A 23,386-nucleotide genomic window follows, 5' to 3' on the forward strand; every position below is an offset into this window, starting at 1 on the left:
GCCTCGTACCTCCCCACCAGCCGATAAGCATCACAGAATCCCTGCAGTGCAGAAGGAAACCATTTGGCCCATTTGAGTCCGTTGCCAGCTGTCTGACGGAAAATCTTGCACCGGCCCACTCCCCCTACCCTATCTTCATAACCACATGCATTTTCCATGTGGCCAATCCACCCAACCTGCACATCTTTGGACACTAAGGGGCAATTTAGCATGGCCAATCCACCTAACCTGCACATCTTTGGACACTAAGGGCAATTTAGCATGGCCAATCCACCTAACCTGCACATCTTTGGACACTAAGGGGCAATTTAGCATGGCCAATCCACCTAACCTCCACATCTTTGGACACTAAGGGGCAATTTAGCATGACCAATCCACCAAACCTACACATCATTGGACACTAAGGGGCAATTTAGCATGACCAATCCACCAAACCTACACATCATTGGACACTAAGGGACAATTTAGCATGGCCAATCCACCTAACCTGCACATCTTTGGATACTAAGGGACAATTTAGCACAGCCAATCCATCTAACCTGCACATCATTGGACACTAAGAGACAATTTAGCACGGCCAATCCACCTAATCTGCACATCTTTGGATACTAAGGGACAATTTAGCACAGCCAATCCACCTAACCTGCACATCATTGGACACTAAGAGACAATTTAGCACGGCCAATCCACCTAACCTGCACATCATTGGACACTAAGGGGCAATTTAGCATGGCCAATCCACCTAACCTGTACACCTTTGGATACTAAGGGACAATTTAGCACGGCCAATCCACCTAACCTGTACACCTTTGGATACTAAGGGGCAATTTAGCATGGCCAATCCCTAACCTGTACACCTTTGGATACTAAGGGACAATTTAGCATGGCCAATCCACCTAACCTGCACATCTTTGGATACTAAGGGGCAATTTAGCATGGCCAATCCACCTAACCTGCACATCTTTGGATACTAAGGGGCAATTTAGCATGGCCAATCCACCTAACCTGCACATCTTTGGATACTAAGGGGCAATTTAGCACGCCAATCCACCCTAACCTGCACATCTTTGGACACTAAGGACAATTTAGCATGGCCAATCCACCTAACCTGCACATCTTTGGAGTATGGGAGGAAACCGGAGTAGCTGGACGAAACCCATGCAGACACGGGAAGAACATGCAAACTCTGCAGGCAGTGACCCGAGGCCGCAATCGAACCCGAGTCCCTGGCGGTGTGAGGCCGCAGAGCTAACCACTGTGCAGGGGACGTGAGGGGTGGTGGATTAGTCTGTTTGAAGGAAAACAGTGCAACGGGGCGGTGAGCAGGCATCAAGGACAAACCAAACAAAACTACACAAAGCAACAGGGCTGTCGGAAAGTGAAAAGGCTCCTCACCAAGTTCTTCGGCAATGGTCTGTTTCATTTTGAGGACACCGAGCCCCAGATCTGGTCGAGCACCCGACTGCCGTACCTGTCACAGGCCAGCTGCATAAACTGACCCTGAGCGAAGAGAAATGCCGGAGAAAAAGACAAAGAGAAGCAGACGTCTGACATACGGCTGTCCAAAAGCAAGCACAAACCTAGCCTGCTGTACCCTCACACCTCGATCTGGATCCTCATTAACCCTCTCTGTCTGTTCCTACTTTATACCCTCGATCACGACCTCCCCCCTGTCCAGTTAATATTTTATACCCTCGATCAGGACCCTCCCTTAACCCTCTCTCTGTCCCAGTTAATATTTTATACCCTCGATCGGACCCTCCTTAACCCTCTCTCTGCCCCAGTTAATATTTTATACTCTCGATCGGGACCCTCCCTTACCCTCTCTGTCCCAGTTAATATTTTATACTCTCGATCGGGACCCTCCTTAACCCTCTCTGTCCCAGTTAATGTTTTATACTCTCGATTGGGACCCTCCCTTAACCCTCTCTCTGTCCCAGTTAATATTTTATACTCTCGATCGGGACCCTCCTTAACCCTCTCTCTGCCCCAGTTAATATTTTATACTCTCGATCGGGACCCTCCCTTAACCCTCTCTGTCCCAGTTAATATTTTATACTCTCGATCGGGACCCTCCTTAACCCTCTCTGTCCCAGTTAATGTTTTATACTCTCGATCGGGACCCTCCCTTAACCCTCTCTGTCCCAGTTAATATTTTATACTCTCGATCGGGACCCTCCCTTAACCCTCTCTCTGCCCCAGTTAATATTTTATACTCTCGATCGGGACCCTCCCTTAACCCTCTCTCTGCCCCAGTTAATATTTTATACTCTTGATTGGGACCCTCCCTTAACCCTCTCTCTGCCCCAGTTAATATTTTATACTCTCGATCGGGACCCTCCCTTAACCCTCTCTCTGCCCCAGTTAATATTTTATACCCTCGATCGGGACCCTCCCTTAACCCTCTCTCTGTCCCAGTTAATATTTTATACTCTCGATCGGGACCCTCCCTTAACCCTCTCTCTGCCCCAGTTAATATTTTATACCCTCGATCAGGACCCTCCCTTAACCCTCTCTCTGCCCCAGTTAATATTTTATACTCTCGATCGGGACCCTCCCTTAACCCTCTCTCTGCCCCAGTTAATATTTTATACTCTCGATCGGGACCCTCCCTTAACCCTCTCTCTGCCCCAGTTATATTTTATACTCTTGATCGGGACCCTCCCTTAACCCTCTCTCTGCCCAGTTAATATTTTATACTCTCGATCGGGACCCTCCCTTAACCCTCTCTCTGCCCCAGTTAATATTTTATACCCTCGATCAGGACCCTCCCTTAACCCTCTCTCTGCCCCAGTTAATATTTTATACTCTCGATCGGGACCCTCCCTTAACCCTCTCTCTGCCCAGTTAATATTTTATACTCTTGATCGGGACCCTCCCTTAACCCTCTCTCTGCCCCAGTTAATATTTTATACCCTCGATCAGGACCCTCCCTTAACCCTCTCTCTGCCCCAGTTAATATTTTATACTCTCGATCGGGACCCTCCCTTAACCCTCTCTCTGTCCCAGTTAATATTTTATACCCTCGATCGGGACCCTCCCTTAACCCTCTCTCTGCCCCAGTTAATATTTTATACCCTCGATCGGGACCCTCCCTTAACCCTCTCTCTGCCCCAGTTAATATTTTATACTCTCGATCGGACCCTCCCTTAACCCTCTCTCTGCCCCAGTTAATATTTTATACCCTCGATCGGGACCCTCCCTTAACCCTCTCTCTGCCCCAGTTAATATTTTATACTCTCGATCGGGACCCTCCTTAACCCTCTCTCTGTCCCAGTTAATATTTTATACCCTCGATCGGGACCCTCCCTTAACCCTCTCTCTGTCCCAGTTAATATTTTATACCCTCGATCGGGACCCTCCCTTAACCCTCTCTCTGCCCCAGTTAATATTTTATACCCTCGATCGGGACCCTCCCTTAACCCCCTCTCTGTCCCAGTTAATATTTTATACTCTCGATCGGGACCCTCCTTAACCCTCTCTCTGCCCCAGTTAATATTTTATACCCTCGATCGGGACCCTCCCTTAACCCTCTCTCTGCCCAGTTAATATTTTACACTCTCGATCGGGACCCTCCCTTAACCCTCTCTCTGTCCCAGTTAATATTTTATACTCTCGATCGGGACCCTCCCTTAACCCTCTCTCTGTCCCAGTTAATATTTTATACCCTCGATCGGGACCCTCCCCTTAACCCTCTCTCTGCCCAGTTAATATTTTATACCCTCGATCGGGACCCTCCCTTAACCCTCTCTCTGCCCCAGTTAATATTTTTATACCCTCGATCGGGACCTGTCCCAGGTAATTGCCCCTACCCATGTGACTTTGACCTCACCTTGAGCTTACGGACCACCTTCATCCGCTGCTTGTCCGATACAGTGCTGCTGGTCAAGAGAGCATCAAAGACGTGGCTACCGGCCTGGTCGCAGGCCAGGCGAACCTGGTCTCCGGGGGGCATGGCTGCCAAGCTGGACATCACCGCGACCGGGTTGTCAAAGTGGAGCAGGTGCTGGGTCAGCAGAGAGCCGTGATAATTGACAGCCTTCAGGCACGGCTCCTCCGAGGGCTGGGGAGAGAGAGAGAGAGAGAGAGAGGGGGGGAGGGAGACAGAGAGAGGGGGGAGGGAGAGAGAGAGAGAGAGAGAGAGAGAGGGGGGGGGAGGGAGACAGAGAGAGGGGGAGGGAGACAGAGAGAGGGGGGAGGGAGACAGAGAGAGGGGGGAGGGAGACAGAGAGAGGGGGGGAGGGAGACAGAGAGAGGGGGGGAGGGAGACAGAGAGAGGGGGGGAGGGAGACAGAGAGAGGGGGGAGGGAGACAGAGAGAGGGGGGGAGGGAGACAGAGAGAGGGGGGAGGGAGACAGAGAGAGGGGGGGAGGGAGACAGAGAGAGGGGGGAGGGAGACAGAGAGAGGGGGGGAGGGAGACAGAGAGAGGGGGGGAGGGAGACAGAGAGAGGGGGGGAGGGAGACAGAGAGAGGGGGGGGAGGGAGACAGAGAGAGGGGGGGAGGGAGACAGAGAGAGGGGGGAGGGAGACAGAGAGAGGGGGGGAGGGAGACAGAGAGAGGGGGAGGGAGACAGAGAGAGGGGGGGGAGACAGAGAGAGGGGGGGAGGGAGACAGAGAGAGGGGGGGAGGGAGACAGAGAGAGGGGGGGAGGGAGACAGAGAGAGGGGGGGAGGGAGACAGAGAGAGGGGGGAGGGAGACAGAGAGAGGGGGGAGGGAGACAGAGAGAGGGGGGGAGGGAGACAGAGAGAGGGGGGGAGGGAGACAGAGAGAGGGGGGGAGGGAGACAGAGAGAGGGGGAGGGAGACAGAGAGAGGGGGGGAGGGAGACAGAGAGAGGGGGGAGGGAGACAGAGAGAGGGGGAGGGAGACAGAGAGAGGGGGGAGGGAGACAGAGAGAGGGGGGGAGGGAGACAGAGAGAGGGGGGGAGGGAGACAGAGAGAGGGGAGGGAGAGAGAGAGAGAGGGAGGGAGAGGAGAGACGGGGGAGGGAGAGAGAGAGGGAGAGACGTGGAGGGAGAGAGAGAGGGAGAGACGTGGAGGGAGAGAGAGAGGGAGAGACGGGGAGGGAGAGAGAGAGGGAGAGACGGGGAGGGAGAGAGAGAGGAGAGACGGGGAGGGAGAGAGAGAGGGAGAGACGTGGAGGGAGAGAGAGGGAGAGACGGGGAGGGAGAGAGAGAGAGAAAGAGATGGGGAGAGAGAGAGAGAGAGAAAGAGATGGGGAGAGAGAGAGAGGGGGGAGAGAGAGAGAGGGGGGAGAGAGAGAGAGAGAGGGGGGAGAGAGAGAGAGAGGGGGAGAGAGAGAGAGAGGGGGGAGAGAGAGAGAGAGAGGGGGGAGAGAGAGAGAGAGAGGGGAGAGGGGGGAGAGAGAGAGAGAGGGGGGGAGAGAGAGAGAGGGGGGGGAGAGAGAGAGAGGGGGGAGAGAGAGAGAGGGGGAGGGAGAGAGAGAGAGAGGGGGGGGAGAGAGAGAGAGGGGGGGGAGAGAGAGAGAGAGGGGGGGAGAGAGAGAGAGAGGGGGGAGAGAGAGAGAGAGGGGGGGGGGAGAGAGAGGGGGGGGGGGAGAGAGAGAGGGGGGGGAGAGAGAGAGGGGGGGAGAGAGAGAGGGGGGGGGAGAGAGAGAGGGGGGGGAAAGACACAGAGATAGATGAGGTCAGAGCGAGACAGAGGGGGAGGAGGGATAGAGGGGAGTGATGTGAGACACCAGAAGGGTGGGTCAGCAGAGATATACATGGTCGCTCTCGCCCGCCCACCCACCTGGCTGCTCTCGCCCGCTGGGGGTGGAATTGTGGCGGTGGTTTGGGGGTTGGGGGGAGGGATTCAAAGTCGAGCCATCTACAAGATGCAACACACTCGATGGGGAGGCGATGGCCTAGTGGCATTATCGCTAGACTATTAATCCAGAAACACAGCTAATGTTTGGGGGGGACCCGGGTTCGAATGCCGCCACGGCAGGTGGTGGAATTTGAATTCAATAAAAAAAAGATCTGGAATTAAGAATCTACTGATGACGGTGAAACCATTGTCGGAAAAACCCCATCTGGTTCATTTTAGGGAAGGAAATCTGCCCGTCCTTACCCGGTCTGGCCTACATGTGACTCCAGAGGCCACACAGCAATGTGGTTGACTCTCAAACGCCCTCCAAGGGGCAACTAGGGATGGGTAATAAATGCTGGACCCAGCCAGAGGCCCACGTCCCACAAATTAATGAAAACAAAATTATTTCCTTCTCTTGGAGGGCATGAACCAACTTTAGATGGACTTTAACAACAGATCAATCAGTCACCTGAGCAATGGCACGGTGGGATTGTTACCGGACTAGCGAAGCAAGGGGAATGTTGGGATGGGGTCTACGTGGCAAAAACAAAACCGGATTTACCTTGTGCTCCGTGGTCACATCGTCTTCGGACAGGGCCGTACACGATCTCGTAGGTGGAGAGGGAGAGGAAGAGAGAGGCACAGGCCATCCTCCGGGAGAAGGGCGCACAGCAGTGAAAAGCCTGAGGGAGAAGGAACAGGAGCCGGGCGTGAGACGGAGAGCGAGTCGGCGAGGTTAAGCGGCTGTGGGCAGGATCCAAACCCCCGCCACCAAACCCCACACCACCCTCCCGCCCAGCCAGCCACCCTTCCCCACTCCCCCGCACCACCCCGCCACACACACACACACACACACACACACACACACACACACACACACACACACACACACACACACACCAATGTCCTTCGATGTCCCACTCTAGGTCAAGGGGGAGCCATAAAATCCTAGCCCTCCCAGTCTAATCCCATGCCGGGGAAGCACAGCATCACTAAAGTCTGTGTGAACCACCTCACAGGAGTACGTACCACTCATCCCCACTAGCGCCTGTTCGCGGCTTAGCGGTTAGCACTGCTGCCTCATGGCGCTGGGGACCCGGGTTCGATTCCCGGCTCAGGTCACTCTGCCTGTGTGGGGTCCGCACGTTCTCCCCGTGTCTGCGTGGGTTTCCTCCGGGCGCTCCGGTTTCCTCCCACAGTCGAGGGCTGTGCTGGTTAGGGCACTGGCCACGCTAGTGTCAGGGGAATTAGCAGGGTAAATACATGGGGTTACGGGGATAGGGTCTGGATGGAATTGTGGTCAGAATCAGAGAAACCCCTACAGAGCAGAAGGAGGCCATTCAGCCCACTGCATCTGTACTGGCTGGACATGGACATCTTATCCAGACCCACTCACCCACTTTATCCCTGTAACCCTGTGCATTTAGCACGGCCAATGCCCCTAACCCGCACACCTTTGGACTGTGGGAGGAAACTGCAGCACCCAGAGAAAACCCACGCAGACATGGGGAGAACATGAAGGCTCCACACAGACAGCGACCTGAGCTGGGAATCGAACCCAGATTCCTGGCGCTGTGAGGCAGCAGCGCTAACCACTGTGCTACCAAATGGTTGATCTGACTATGGGCCTGGACCCCACGTCCCAGCCTATCTCCCCCACTCCGTAACCGTCTCCATCCCTTGTCAATGGGGAATCCCTCTAACTCGGGCCTTGAATATACTCAGAGTCCTGCAGCCTCCACTGCTCCACCGGGGGGAGAGAATCCCACACACCAAACTCACTCTGAGCGACGAAAAGCCCTCCTCATCCCTGTCTTCAATGTCCCCTCTCCCCCTCCTTGCCATTCCCTCAGCACTGGCCTCTCCTGTGAGAAAGGAGAGTTAGTGTCCCCCCAGGTGGAGATCCCTTCAGACACGCAGTATGTTTCAAGACGATTCCATTCCCGCCATGTGTGGGGGGAGGGGGGGGGGGGGGGGGCGCGCGCCAGAGAGAGGGGGGGCGCGCGCGCCAGAGAGAGGGGGGGCGCGCGCGCCAGAGAGAGGGGGGGCGCGCGCGCCAGAGAGAGGGGGGGCGCGCGCGCCAGAGAGAGGGGGGGGCGCGCGCCAGAGAGAGGGGGGGCGCGCGCGCCAGAGAGAGGGGGGGCGCGCGCGCCAGAGAGAGGGGGGGCGCGCGCGCCAGAGAGAGGGGGGGCGCGCGCGCCAGAGAGAGGGGGGGCGCGCGCGCCAGAGAGAGGGGGGGCGCGCGCGCCAGAGAGAGGGGGGGCGCGCGCGCCAGAGAGAGGGGGGGCGCGCGCGCCAGAGAGAGGGGGGCGCGCGCGCCAGAGAGAGGGGGGGGCGCGCGCGCCAGAGAGAGGGGGGCGCGCGCGCCAGAGAGAGGGGGGCGCGCGCGCCAGAGAGAGGGGGGCGCGCGCGCCAGAGAGAGGGGGGGGCGCGCGCCAGAGAGAGGGGGGCGCGCGCGCCAGAGAGAGGGGGGGGCGCGCGCGCCAGAGAGAGGGGGGCGCGCGCGCCAGAGAGAGGGGGGCGCGCGCGCCAGAGAGAGGGGGGGCGCGCGCGCCAGAGAGAGGGGGGGCGCGCGCCAGAGAGAGGGGGGGCGCGCGCCCAGAGAGAGGGGGGCGCGGCGCCAGGAGAGAGGGGGGGCGCGCGCGCCAGAGAGAGGGGGGGCGCGCGCGCCAGAGAGAGGGGGGGCGCGCGCGCCAGAGAGAGGGGGGGCGCGCGCCAGAGAGAGGGGGGGCGCGCGCGCCAGAGAGAGGGGGGGCACGCGCGCCAGAGAGAGGGGGGCACGCGCGCCAGAGAGAGGGGGGGCGCGCGCGCAGAGAGAGGGGGGCGCGCGCGCCAGAGAGGGGGGCGCCGGGCGAGAGAGAGGGGGGCGCGCGCGAGAGAGGGGGTGCGCGGCGAGAGAGGGGGGCGCGCGCGAGAGAGAGGGGGGCGCATGCGAGAGAGAGTGAATGTGTGAGAGAGCGAGCGAGAGTGTGAGGGTGTGTTAGCACGCGCACGCATGCCAAGTCCTGCTGTGTCAAACATCCTGGCAAGAGCTTTCCCCAGACGAAGAGGGAGAGTCGAGAGGGCACATCGCTCCGAAGGACTTACCCGGTACAGCGCCATCAGCATCTCCGATTGCCCGTCTTTGTGTTTCACACAGGCAGCTGCCAGCTCCGTGATGATCCCCATGTGACCCTGGGCTAAAACGTCCTCCAGAACGGGACACAGCTCATCAAATAGCTTCGAGAACTGTGAATCGCAGAGAGGGAGGGAGAAAGAGACAGAGTGAGAGAGAGAGAGACAACATAAATATACAATAAAGGAGCAGGAGGAGGCCATTTGGCCCTTCAAGCCTGCTTTGCCATTCATGATTATGGCTGATCGCCCAACTCAATAGGTCTAATCCTGCTTTCTCCCATAACATCCAACCCCATTTGTTCCCAGTGCTATATCCAACTGCCTCTTGAATAAATTCAATGTTTTGGCATCAACTACTTCCTGTGGTAATGAATTCCACAGGCTCACCACTCTTTGGGTGGAGAAATGTCTCCTCATCTCCATTGCAAATGGTCTACCCCAAATCCTGAGACTGTGACTCCTGTTCTGGACTCCCCCCACCATCAGGAATATCCTCCCTGCAGCTATCCTGTCTCGTCCTGTTAGAATTTTATCAGTCTTTATGTGATTCCCCCATCATTCATCTGAACTCCAGCGAAAAACAATCTTAATCTAGTCAATCTCTCCCCATGCACCGGTCCTGCCATCCCCAGAATCAGCCTGGTAAACCTTTGCTGCACTCTCTTGAGAGCAAGAACATCCTTCCTCAGAAAAGGAGACAAAACTGCACACAATACTCTAGGTGTGGCCTCCCAAGGCCCCTGTATAAACTCCCTCTACACTGTCTCCCCATCAAAACACTCCCAGGACAGCACAGCACGGGGTTAGATACAGAGTAAAGCTCCCTCTACACTGTCCCCATCAAACACTCCCAGGACAGATACAGCACGGGGTTAGATACAGAGTAAAGCTCCCTCTACACTGTCTCCCCATCAAACACTCCCAGGACAGGTACAGCACAGGGTTAGATACAGAGTAAAGCTCCCTCTACACTGTCCCCCCATCAAACACTCCCAGGACAGGTACAGCACGGGGTTAGATACAGAGTAAAGCTCCCTCTACACTGTCCCCCCATCAAACACTCCCAGGACAGGTACAGCACGGGGTTAGATACAGAGTAAAGCTCCCTCTACACTGTCCCCCCATCAAACACTCCCAGGACAGGTACAGCCCGGGGTTAGATACAGAGTAAAGCTCCCTCTACACTGTCCCCCATCAAACACTCCCAGGACAGGGGCAGCACGGGGTTAGATACAGGATTAAGAAGACAATATCTCGAAGGCACTGTGGGAATGCCAAAGTTGCCCAAGTCACCGAAGGCAATCTCAGTGCAGTGACACATCACAAGATGGCACTGTGGTTAGCACTCCTGCCTCACAGCGCCTGGGTTTGATTCCTGGCTTGGGGGTCACTGTGTGGAGTCTGCACATTCTCCCCATGTCCCCGATGGCATTTATCCTAGGCTGCTTAGAGAGGCGAGGGATGAGATTGCTGGGCCTCTGATGCAGATCTTTGTCTCTTCTTTGGACACAGGTGAGGTCCCAGAGGACTGGAGGATAGCAAACATGGTACCGTTGTTTAAAAAGGGTAGGAGGGATAGCCCAGGTAACTATAGGCCGGTGAGTTTGACGTCTGTGGTAGGCAAGTTGATGGAGAGGATTCTTAGGGATAGGATATTCAAGCACTTACAGCGTTGCGATCTGATTAAGGATACGCAGCATGGCTTTGTAAAGGGGAAGTCTTGCCTTACGAATCTGGTAGAAGTTTTTGAAGAGGTGACAAAAACGGTCGACGAAGGACGAGCCGTTGATGTCGTCTATGTGGTTTTCAGTAAGGCGTTTGACAAAGTCCCTCATGGTAGGTTGGTTGAAAAGATTAAGGCTCATAGGATACGTGGCCAGGTATCTAGATGGGTAGAGAACTGGCTTGCTAAGAGGAGTCAGAGAGTAGTAGTGGAGGGGTCCTTTTCTAGCTGGAGGTCTGTCACTAGTGGTGTGCCGCAGGGCTCGGTACTGGGACCTCTTCTTTTTGTATTATATATATAAATGACTTGGAAGAGGGAGCAGGTGGTGTGATCAGCAAATTTGCAGATGACACTAAGATGGCTGGATTGGCGGGTAGTGAGGAGCAGTGTCTGGCAATACAGCGGGATATTGATAGGCTGGTATATTGGGCAGATATATGGCAAATGGAGTTTAATCCGGATAAATGTGAGGTGATGCATTTTGGCCGGAACAATGTAGGGGGGAGTTATATGATAAAGGGTAAGCCTATAAAGAGTACAGAAACGCAGCGGGACCTGGGGGTGCAAGTGCACAAGTCTTTGAAGGTGGCAGTACAAGTGGAGAAGGTTGTGAAGAAAGCTTATGGTATGTTAGCCTTTATAGGAAGGGGTATAGAATATAAGAGCTGGAGTCTAATGTTGCAGCTGTATAGAACGTTGGTTAGGCCGCATTTAGAGTACTGCGTCCAGTTCTGGTCGCCTTACTACCGGAAGGACGTGGAGACTCTGGAGAGAGTGCAGAGGAGGTTTACCAGGATGTTGCCTGGTATGGAAGGACTGGGTTATGAGGAAAGACTGAGCAAATTGGGGCTGTTTTCCCTCGAAGGACGGTGACTGAGGGGGGATCTAATAGAGGTATATAAGATTATGAAGGGTATAGATAGAGTAAACAGTGGTAAGCTATTTCCTATGATAGAGACACAGAACGAGGGGCCACGGGCTTAGGGTGAGGGGGGAGAGGTATAACACGGATGTTAGAGGGAGGTTTTTCCACAAAGAGAGCAGTGGGGGTATGGAATGCTCTGCCAAGTAAGGTGGTGGAGGCAGGTACACTGGAGTTGTTTAAGAGTTACTTAGACAGGCACATGAGTGGGTTGGAGATGGGAGGATATAGGAGATTGTTTTAAATAAGGTTCATTAGCATTGGGACGTCCCTGGTAAAGTATAAGGATGTGGAATGATACTAATGTTTTTCTCTTTTAATTCACAGGTTTTAAGTCGGTCCGCCTTGTTGTCCAACGAGGGGCATACACGCGATGGGTCGTACTAGGGCTGCTCTTGGATGTTCGAGAATAGCCTAGTACTTCATGTCGTTAGTGTGTGCTTAAACTGGACCAGATGCTGGGCAACACGACAGCTCAGTGACTATCGCCGGTTGCTGTACAGACACATGGATTTGGGCCGGTGTCTGTGGGGAGTTTGCGCATTCTCCCCGTGCTTGCGTGGGTTTTCTCCGAGTGCTCCGGTTTCCTCCCACACCCCAAAGATGTGCTGTTAGGCTGATTGGAGGTAATAAATTGTCCCTAAATTAGTTTCCCTCAATATGGATTGCCATAAGCATAGGTAAGGGTCATGGGTGGAGGGGGGACTGGTAATGTTAAAATGGCAGCGCGGGCTCGTTGGGCCGAAGGGCCTGTTTCCCAGGCTGTTTTTGTTCTTTGTATGTCTGCGTGGGTTTCCTCCAGCTGCTCCAATTTCCTCCCACAGTCCGAAAGACATGCTGGTTAGCGTACATTGGCCGTGCTAAATTCTCCCTCAGTGTACCCGAACAGGTGCTGGAATGTGGCAACTGGAGATTTTCACAGTAACTTCACTGCAGTGTTAATATAAGACTACTTGTGACCCCAATAAATAAACGCTAAACTTTAACCTAATGTGGCACGGTGGTTTTGGGCTGGGGGGGGCGGGGGTGCACAGTGGCCTTGGACTCGAATGTCGCTCTCTCACACACAACTCACCAGTTTTTGTGACGGAGTAGCAGCTAGGAGTCGCTGTACGGTGAAGTTGGCGATGGGGTGAAGTGCCAGGGGCACCAGCTGCCCTCTGAAGTGTGATTTGTAGAGCTTGGTGAAGAGTCTCTTGTCCGACACCTGGATGATGCTCTCCAGCACTCGACTGCCTGTCTTGTCCTTCAGAAACATCAGCAGAGGGCTGGGGGGAGGGGAGGGAGAGGCTGAAAGACTGCATTGCTGCTAAAGACATAAATTATTTCATTTCTCCCTTATCCCTTCCAACCTGCATCGTCTCCGCAACCTGTCCCACCGGCGGGGAGGGGGGGACAGGGCGAGGTGGAGGGGGAGGGGGACAGGGCGAGGTAGAGAGGGAGGGGGACAGGGCGAGGTAGAGAGGGAGGGGGACAGGGCGAGGTAGAGAGGGAGGGGGACAGGGCGAGGTAGAGAGGGAGGGGGACAGGGCGAGGTAGAGAGGGAGGGGGACAGGGCGAGGTAGAGAGGGAGGGGGACAGGGCGAGGTAGAGAGGGAGGGGGACAGGGCGAGGTAGAGAGGGAGGGGGACAGGGCGAGGTAGAGAGGGAGGGGGACAGGGCGAGGTAGAGAGGGAGGGGGACAGGGCGAGGTAGAGAGGGAGGGGGACAGGGCGAGGTAGAGAGGGAGGGGGACAGGGCGAGGTAGAGAGGGAGGGGGACAGGGCGAGGTAGAGAGGGAGGGGGACAGGGCGAGGTAGAGAGGGAGGGGGACAGGGCGAGGTAGAGAGGGAGGGGGACGGGGCGAGGTGGAGAGGGAGGGGGACGGGGCGAGGTGGAGAGGGAGGGGGACGGGGCGAGGTGGAGAGGGAGGGGGACGGGGCGAGGTGGAGAGGGAGGGGGACGGGGCGAGGTAGAGAGGGAGGGGGACGGGGCGAGGTGGAGAGGGAGGGGGACGGGGCGAGGTAGAGAGGGAGGGGGACAGGGCGAGGTGGAGAGGGAGGGGGACAGGGCGAGGTAGAGAGGGAGGGGGACAGGGCGAGGTAGAGAGGGAGGGGGACAGGGCGAGGTAGAGAGGGAGGGGGACAGGGCGAGGTAGAGAGGGAGGGGGACAGGGCGAGGTAGAGAGGGAGGGGGACAGGGCGAGGTAGAGAGGGAGGGGGACGGGGCCAGGTAGAGAGGGAGGGGGACAGGGCCAGGTAGAGAGGGAGGGGGACAGGGCGAGGTAGAGAGGGAGGGGGACAGGGCGAGGTAGAGAGGGAGGGGGACAGGGCGAGGTAGAGAGGGAGGGGGACAGGGCGAGGTAGAGAGGGAGGGGGACAGGGCGAGGTAGAGAGGGAGGGGGACAGGGCGAGGTAGAGAGGGAGGGGGACAGGGCGAGGTAGAGAGGGAGGGGGACAGGGCGAGGTAGAGAGGGAGGGGGACAGGGCGAGGTAGAGAGGGAGGGGGACAGGGCGAGGTAGAGGGGGAGGGGGACAGGGCCAGGTAGAGAGGGAGGGGGACAGGGCGAGGTAGAGAGGGAGGGGGGCGGGGAAGGAGCCCGAGGGAGCGAGAGTTGTAGGTCGATAAATGCCGGGATGGTTACCTGCATCCCTCCACTTGTTCCAAGGATGTCAAATACTCGATAACAGCGACACACAACCCCCGGCTGACTGTGGGCAACCTCCGTTCCAGAACCTGAAGAGCTACCTTAAACACAGGGCTGGCTATGGGATTGGTCAGAAACACTGCAGGGGAACAACCAGAGGGAGAAATATTATTAACTTTCCAAATAGCAATACACGACTGGGCTGGAGAGGACGTACAGAGAGAAGTGATGGAGGCTACCTCGCTAAATATATTTAAGTCACGGGTTGATAGGTTTCTGATAGACAAGGGAATTAAGGGTTATGGGGAGAGGGCGGGAAAGTGGAACTGATCCACTACAGATCAGCCATGATCTTATTGAATGGCGGGGCAGGCTTGAAGGGCTAGATGGCCTACTCCTGCTCCTATTCCTTATGTTATGAGAGCATGTCGAAGCTTTGCACTTGGCATTCATCATGGCACACACCAGTTGGTGGGGGCATTGAGACCACACCAGGCCCTGAGCTCCAGTTTCAATGCCTGGACATTCTCATGTGAGTGTACCTTTAAGAAAGATTCTTATTTAGACATCGGGCAGCTTCCAGCTTCAGCGATGTCACTGGGGGTGGAGCAAAGCTGTGTTTTTCTTTTGGGCTTTCGGTTTTGTTTGGGGAAGCAGTTTAGCAGCAAACTAAGAAGCAGTCTCTCCCTCTCTCTCTCTCCCTGTTCGGTTCTGTAACTGTTAACTGAAGCAGAGGCTTATCCTGCCTTAAAGAAGCTGTCTCTTCTGAGTTCCTTCACAAGGGATTTTCAGCACTCAGCCCAGGAGGCGGGATTCCTGTAACAAGTGGGCATTGACCTGTGCTGTATTGTCTTTATTTGGAGGATTTTGTGTATTCGATGTTGGCTTTGGTTGGAACACATTTCCAACCAAAAGAAATAATTGATATTTCCGCGCCACCATTTTAACATTACCAGTCCCCCTTCCATCCATGACCCTTATCTATTGTTTTATGGCAATCCACATTGAGGGAAAACTAATTTAGGGACAATTTATTACCTCCAATCAGCCTAATAGCACATCTTTGGGGTGTGGGAGAAAACCGGAGCACCCGGAGAAAACCCACGCAAGCACGGGGAGAATGCGCAAACTCCCACAGACACCGGCCCAAATCCATGTGTCTGCACAGCAAACAGTGATAGTCACTGAGCTGTCGTGTTGCCCAGCATCTGGTCCAGTTTAAGCACATACTAACGACATGAAGGACTAGGCCACTCTCGAACATCCAAGAGCAGCCCTCATACGACCCATCGCGTGCGTGCCCCTCGTTGGACAACAAGGTGGACCGACTTAAAACCTGTGAATTAAAAGAGAATTATCGGGGCTGTTGTGCTTTGTGTTGTAATTGTTAAAGGTTCTTGCTCATCTTCTTACTATACATGTCAACAATATTTGTAATTAAACTTTGTCTTTGATAGAAGCTCCTCGTGGATCAGTTAAATGACACCTGCAGTGAAACCTCTCACGCTCATTCTAGCCAAGTTCAACGTCAAACATTACAGGTCAGGCAAACTTTAGAGTATCCAACCTTAAAACAGCAAGCACCTTCTACCTACAGAGGACAAGGTTCCTCTGTGCCAATGCACAGAGCTCCGAGCATGTACAGGCGAGCCACGAGGCCAACCCGACAATCATCTTAAATCCAACGCTCAGCACACTCAGGGATGCGTAGAGAGTGCAGCCCACTTGTGCAGTTGTTCCTCTATCTGTGAGGCAGGAGTGGACGTCTGGCTGGTGATTTTTTTGTCGTTCATTTGTGGACACGGGTGTTGCTGGCTGGGCCCAGCATTTATTGCCCATCTCAAGTTGCCCCTTGGAGGGCAGTTGAAAGTCAACCACATTGTTGTGTGGCTCTGGAGTCACATGTAGGCCAGACCGGGTAAGGACAGGCAGATTTCCTTCCTTAAAGGAACATTAGTGAATCAGATGGGTTTTTCTACAAGCGACAATGGTTTCGCGGTCATCAGTAGATTCTTAATTCCAGATTTTTTGTTTACTTTATTAACATTAGTTGAGTTTCTGGATTAATAGACTTTAATTAAAAGTTGGCAAATAACGCGACAGTTTCTAAAACTTTGGTTAGACCACATTTGGAGTACTGTGTCCAATTCTGGTCACCACACTACCAGAAGGACAGAGAGGCTTTGGAGTGAGTGCAGAATAGGTTTACCAGGATGTTGCCTGGTATGGAGGGTATTAGCTATGAGGAGAGATTGGGCAAACTGGGATTGTTCTCCCTGGAAAGATGGAGAATGAGGGGGTGATCTGATAAATGTTTATAAAATTATGAGGGGTATAGACAGGGCGAACAGTTGGAAGCTTTTCCTCAGAGCGGAAATGACAATTACAAGGGGGCACAAGTTCAAGGTGAGGGGGGAAAGGTTGAGTGGAGATGTGCGGAGGAAGGTTTTTTTTTTACACACAAAGTGGCGAGGGCCTGGATTGCACTGCCAAGTGAGATAGTTGAGGCAGATACGTTAGTGACATTTAAGACTTATCTGGATAGACATATGAACAGACGGGGAAATAGAGAGATATAAGAAGATGGTCTAGGTAGGACAACATGATCGGCGCAGGCTTGGAGGGCCGACGGACCTGTTCCTGTGCTGTTCTTTGTACTAGTAATATGACTGTTGGTAGGAGTATAAAAGTTGGGGAAGTCTTGCTCCACCTGTATGGGACCTTGGTGGGACCACACCTGGAGTACTGGGTACAGTTTTGGCCTTCTTATTTAAATAGGGAGGTATATTAGTTGAGTATCTGGATTAATAGTCCAGCAATAATACCACTAGGCCATCACCTCCACTGAAGGAATGGAGGGAGGGAGGAAGAGTAAGCCTGTATAATGACCCTTTGACCACTCAGCAGTCCTGTGCGACGCCCTGGATCTCAGAAGATTAAGAGATGTTGGGGACAACGCAGGAATCTGGAGCTGGGGCTCAAGGCCAGCGTCGGTCTCATTTGACAATGCAGCAAGCTCCAAGTTGCCCACTCCAGCCTCTGTGACCCTTCAGCCAGCATCTACTAGACGCCGGAGAAGGGCGGGGGATGGGAGGGGTATGCGTGTGGGGACGTGTTTGTGCAAGCTCTGCGCTTAAGCCTGTGCATTCCCTTGGATGCCCCGTAATCTGCCAAGAGTCAAACCTTTCACATTTGCCTCCAGTAGCCTCGCCAAGTCACGCAGTTCCTCCAAGAATCCATCTGGAACGTCAAATTCCGTCACTTTTGCAGTCTGTACATCACATTTTGCCCCTGAAAGAAATCAAAGCCCATCAGGATTGGACACAAGGGATCTGGATGGATTCATACACAGGATAACAGATACCCGGGAGTGGGTTACAGACTGGAATCTAATCGAGGGGCTCAGGGTGGTTTATATATAGAATAACAGATACCCGGGAGTGAGTTACAGACTGGAATCTAATCGAGGGGTTCAGGGTGGTTTATATATAGAATAACAGATACCCGGGAGTGAGTTACAGACTGGAATCTAATTGAGGGGTTCAGGGTGGTTTATATATAGAATAACAGATACCCGGGAGTGAGTTACAGACTGGAATCTAATCGAGGGGTTCGGGGTGGTTTATATATAGAATAACAGATACCCGGGAGTGGGTTACAGACTGGAATCTAATCGAGGGGTTCAGGGTGGTTTATATATAGAATAACAGATACCCGGGAGTGAGTTACAGACTGGAATCTAGTCGAGGGGTTCGGGATGGTTTGTATATAGAATAACAGATACCCGGGAGTGAGTTACAGAATGGAATCTAATCGGGGGGTTCAGGGTGGTTTATATATAGAATAACAGATACCCGGGGAATGAGTTACAGACTGAAATCTAATCGAGGGGTTCAGGGTGGTTTATATACAGAATAACAGATACCCGAGAGTGAGTTACAGACTGGAATCCAATCGAGGGGTTCGGGGTGGTTTGTATATAGAATAACAGATACCCGGGGAATGAGTTACAGACTGAAATCTAATCGGGGGGTTCAGGGTGGTTTATATACAGAATAACAGATACCCGGGAGTGAGTTACAGACTGGAATCTAATCGAGGGGTTCAGGATGGTTTATATATAGAATAACAGATACCCGGGAGTGAGTTACAGACTGGAATCTAATCGGGGGGTTCGGGGTGGTTTATATATAGAATAACAGATACCCGGGGACTGAGTTACAGACTGGAATCCAACCAAGGGGTTCGGGGTGGTTTATATACAGAATAACAGATACCCGGGAGTGAATAACAGAATGGAATCTAATCGGGGGGTTCAGGGTGGTTTATATATAGAATAACAGATACCTGGGGAGTGAGTTACAGACTGAAATCTAATCGAGGGGTTCAGGGTAGTTTATATACAGAATAACAGATACCCGAGAGTGAGTTACAGACTGGAATCCAATCGAGGGGTTCGGGGTGGTTTGTATATAGAATAACAGATACCCGGGGAATGAGTTACAGACTGAAATCTAATCGGGGGGTTCAGGGTGGTTTATATACAGAATAACAGATACCCGGGAGTGAGTTACAGACTGGAATCTAATCGAGGGGTTCAGGATGGTTTATATATAGAATAACAGATACCCGGGAGTGAGTTACAGACTGGAATCTAGTCGGGGGGTTCGGGGTGGTTTATATATAGAATAACAGAGACCCGGGGACTGAGTTACAGACTGGAATCTAATCGAGGGGCTCGGGTGGTTTATATATAGAATAACAGATACCTGGGAGTGAATTAGAGACTGGAATCTCTGTGCGGAGATAAGTTGGGGTGGGGATTAATATTAAAAACCAACAGATACTTGGGATTGAGTTTCATATTTCATCAACACTATATTTCCTCAAGTATTTACTCATCGTTAATCAATTTTCAAGTCATTTTGCAGCTGTGTAGAACTTTAGTTAGGCCACATTTGAAACACAGCGTTCTGGTCTCCACACTACCAGAAGGATGTGAGACTTTGGAGAGGGTACAGAAAAGATGTAGTCCAGTTAGGAGAGCATTACCTATGAGGAGAGAGATTGGACAAACTTGTTTGTTTGCACTTAAACATTGGAGGTGGGTGGGGTGGCCTGCTAAAAGTTTACAAAATTACGAGAAGCATGGATAGGATGGACAGTTGGAGTCTTTTTGCCAGGGTAGTGGCACAGTGGTTAGCACTGCTGCCTCAGAGTGCCAGGAACCAGGGTCCAATTTCTGGCTTAGGTCACTGTTTATGCAGAGTTTGCATGTTCTCCCTGCGTCTCCGTCGGTTTCCTCCTGGTTCCTCCCACAGTCCAAAACGTGTAGGTCGGTGGCTTGGTTGTGCTAAATTGGCCCTTAATGTCCAAAGACGTGCTGGTTAGGTGGATTGGCCATGCTAAATTCTCCCTTGGTGTACCCGAACAGGCGTAGGAGTGTGGCGACTAGGGGATTTTCACAGTAACTTCATTGCAATGTTAATGTAAGCCAACTTGTGACTAATAATTAAATAAACTTTAAACGTAAATTATTGGGGGAGATAAGTTAAAGCAAAAGGGGGAAAGATGAAAGGAGATGTAAGGGACAAGTGTTTTTTTTACACAATGGGTGGTAAGTGCCAGGGGAGGTGGTAGAAGCAGATACAATAGCAACATTTAAAAGGCATCTTGACAGGTACACAAATAGACAGGGAATAGAGGGATATGGACCGTATAGAGGTAAAAGGTCTTTAGTTTAGAAAGGTATCGTGCTGGCACAGGCTTGGTGGGCCGAAAGGCCTGTTCCTGTGCTGTACAGGGTTCTTTGCTCTTCTTTGTTGTAACTGTCTATTTAGTGACATTGCCAGGGCATTAGCTTATCCACTGCTGAATCAACAAGATGTGAGGAAATTCTAAGGAACAAAAGGGGTCTTGGCATGTTTGTCCATAAATCTCTGAAGCGGAAGGGCGTGTTAGTCGGGTGGTGAAAAAGGCGCGTGGGACACTTGCCTTTATGAATTGGGGGCACAGATTACCAAAGAAGTTGCGTTGGAGCTGAATAGAAGTTTGGTGAAGCCAGATCTAGAGTTCTGTGTGCAGTTCTGGTCGGCACATTACAGGGAGGATGTGATCGCACTGGATGGATCGGCCGTGCTAAATTGCCCCTTAGGTGTCCAGAGATGTGCAGGTTTGGTGGAATGGCCACGCTAAAGATGCGCGGGTTAGATGGATTGGCCATGAGAAACGTGTGGGGTTACAGGGAGAGAGCCTGGGTAAAATGTGGAAAATCACTGCAAACTCAGTGGGCCAAACGGCATCTTCTGCACCGTAGGGATTCAATGTTGTTGATAACGGTTCTACGGTTGCCACTCACATCACTGCCATACCCATTTATTTGTTCTTGCCTTTTCCTATCTTAGGGAGATAGGGAAAATCGGAAGATAAGAGCTATCGCTCGATCCCAGAGGTCGCGGCACTCACCAGGAGGAGCCTTCTTATGAGAGATTTTCTTTGCGTTCTCTGCAGCCAGGACCACTCCCCCGAGGACCTGCAGCAGTGTCCGCACCACAAAGGTCCCGTGTGTATCGCCGGCATGCTCCAGAAAGTTCTCTCGGATGCCGGCGCTCATTTGGCAGATAAGAGCCTCCAGGCTCCTGCTCTCGCCGCCCGTCTCTTCCTCCTCCACAACCTGCAGCTGGCCCCCAAGCCTGGTGACCTGGAGCAATGCCGTCTGCACCACGTGGGCACCGCAGCGGTGGCAGCTGAGCTGAGCCGAGTGGGGCTGGAGGGCGACCAGGAAACGACGCAATTCCGGGGCACCGCAGGCCGCTAGGAAACGCTCCAGGACCTTGCTGACTGAGGCATTGGTGCACAGCTCGAGCTCCCGGCCTTGCACTTCCCCCAGCACATTGGTGATGAAGAGGCCTGGGGGGTGGTGAAACAAGAGTGAGGGTCAGAGGTTAGCCTTGGACAAGGGTTCACCGAGGGTAAAAACAACTGTATCTGCCCCCCCACCCACACACACCACAATCACTGAACTCTCCCACAATCCCCTCCCAGTGACACTGAGGACAACTCTCATCTCTCCCCCTTATCCAAATGGCACAGAGGACAATTGTAGCCTCTCCTCCTTCCAGGACGAACTCCCCTACAACCTCCCACCCAAACCCAGTGGCACCTAGACCAATTATTCCCTCCCTCCCCCCCCCCCCCCCCCAACCATTCCAGCATGTACTGTCCTACAGCTTATCCCTCTCCCAGTGGCACTGAGGTCTATTGTAGTTCCTCCTCTTCCAGCACAAACTCCCTGACATCCTCCCATCCACACCTTCGGCATTGAGGCCAACTGTAGCCCCTTCCCTTCCCCTCCCCTCCCCCTCCCACTTGGGAGTACTGTGCGCAGTTCTGGTCGCCTCACTACAGGAAGGATGTGGAAGCTATTGAAAGGGTGCAGAGGAGATTTACAAGGATGTTGCCTGGTTCTCTTATGAGGATAAGTTGAGGGGAGCTCGATCTTTCTCCCCCTGGAGAGACAAAGGATGAGAGGTGACCTGATAGAGGTTTATCAGATGTTGAGAGGTATTGATTGGGTGGATTCTCGGAGGCTATTTCCCAGGGCTGAAATGGTCACTACGAGAGGACACAGGTTTAAGGTGCTGGGGAGCAGGTGCAGAGGAGACGTCGGGGTAAGTTTTTCACTCAGATTGAGTGGAATCGGCTGCCGTCGGTGGTGGTAGAGGCGAGCTCGTTGGGGTCTTTTAAGAGACATCTGGATGAGTACATGGTTTTTAATGGGATTGAGGGTTACAGATAGGTCTGGTAGGTAGGGATATGATCAGCGCAACTTATGGGCCAAAGAGCCTGTTTGTGCTGTAGTTTTTCTATGTTCCATGTTCACTCCCGATGGCACTGAGGCCAACTGTAGCCCCTCCCCCTCCCAATGGCACTGAGGCCGACTGTAGCCCCTCCCCCTCCCAATGGCACTGAGGCCGACTGTAGCCCCTCCCCCTCCCAATGGCACTGAGGCCGACTGTAGCCCCTCCCCCTCCCAATGGCACTGAGGCCGACTGTAGCCCCTCCCCCTCCCAATGGCACTGAGGCCGACTGTAGCCCCTCCCCCTCCCAATGGCACTGAGGCCGACTGTAGCCCCTCCCCCTCCCAATGGCACTGAGGCCGACTGTAGCCCCTCCCCCTCCCAATGGCACTGAGGCCAACTGTAGCCCCTCCCCCTCCCCCTCCCAATGGCACTGAGGCCGACTGTAGCCCCTCCCCATGGCACTGAGGCCGACTGTAGCCCCTCCCCCTCCCAATGGCACTGAGGCCGACTGTAGCCCCTCCCCCTCCCAATGGCACTGAGGCCGACTGTAGCCCCTCCCCCTCCCAATGGCACTGAGGCCAACTGTAGCCCCTCCCCCTCCCAATGGCACTGAGGCCAACTGTAGCCCCACCCCTTGCCCCCATCCTGACCTTTCTCCTCCTCCTGCTCGAAGCCTTGGTCCAGGACGTCTCCAACCCGCCTGAAATAGCCCACGGTGGCTCCATCCAGCTGGGAGAGACCCTGCTCCCCCCCAGGCCTGGGCTTCTTTCTCTTCAGGTCCATGTGGGGCTCCAAACACAAACACCTCACCCTGTCTGTAACTATCTCACTACCCTCTTATTTCTGTAATTACTCCATCTTCCCCCTGACCAGAAGCTGGAGGATGATCCAGCACCACGTTTTGAATGTGCGAGGAAGTGGGGGGGGGAGGGGGGGAAGGTAAAGGGAAAGGACAAACAGGAGGCGGTCCGACCCTCAAAGGCTTCCTCCGCCTGGCGGAAGCGGCCATCTTGGTGAAGGAGGGAAGGCGAGGGGAGCCAAGCGAGGTAAAGCGCATGCTCCGACGCCATCTTGATCTGGGAACTGAGGCGGAGAGGGAAGAACGTATGTCCGGATGCCATCTTGGTAAAGGAGCCACGATCTTGGGTGAAAGTTGGTGTACGCGACTTCGGGTGGGCGGCAACTGCGCATGCTCCGATTTCTGCCCAGCCGCCGGGGCGGAGGGGGAGGCGAGGGCGGAGACAGAGAGAGCGCATGCCCAGATGCCATCTCGGTCAGGGAGAGGCGGTTGGCGGGCGAGGGCGCATGCTCAGTCTTGGTCAGGAAGCGGGGCGGAGCCCAAGTTGGGCAGGCACTGCACCCTGGGATACTGGAGGACCGTCC

At 53.9% G+C, this 23,386-nt stretch overlaps 1 protein-coding gene across 1 annotated transcript; it reads right to left on the reverse strand.

Moving 5' to 3' along the window:
• Positions 1-1,395: 1,395 nt before the first annotated feature.
• On the reverse strand, positions 1,396-22,924 carry nop9 (NOP9 nucleolar protein; the record flags this gene model as incomplete). Its single annotated transcript, XM_080184074.1, is given in 11 exon segments — positions 1,396-1,437; positions 1,440-1,500; positions 3,833-4,063; positions 5,754-5,770; positions 6,376-6,496; positions 8,901-9,041; positions 12,651-12,843; positions 14,199-14,340; positions 17,385-17,492; positions 20,667-21,110; positions 22,654-22,924. Coding segments are annotated over 11 exon segments (1,633 nt in total), but the record flags the coding sequence as incomplete, so codon positions are not given.
• Positions 22,925-23,386: the final 462 nt, after the last annotated feature.

This window comes from Carcharhinus amblyrhynchos, unplaced genomic scaffold (genome assembly GCF_965287045.1).
Source record: "Carcharhinus amblyrhynchos unplaced genomic scaffold, sCarAmb.v2.hapA scaffold_548, whole genome shotgun sequence".
In the NCBI taxonomy this organism is placed as follows: domain Eukaryota; kingdom Metazoa; phylum Chordata; class Chondrichthyes; order Carcharhiniformes; family Carcharhinidae; genus Carcharhinus; species Carcharhinus amblyrhynchos.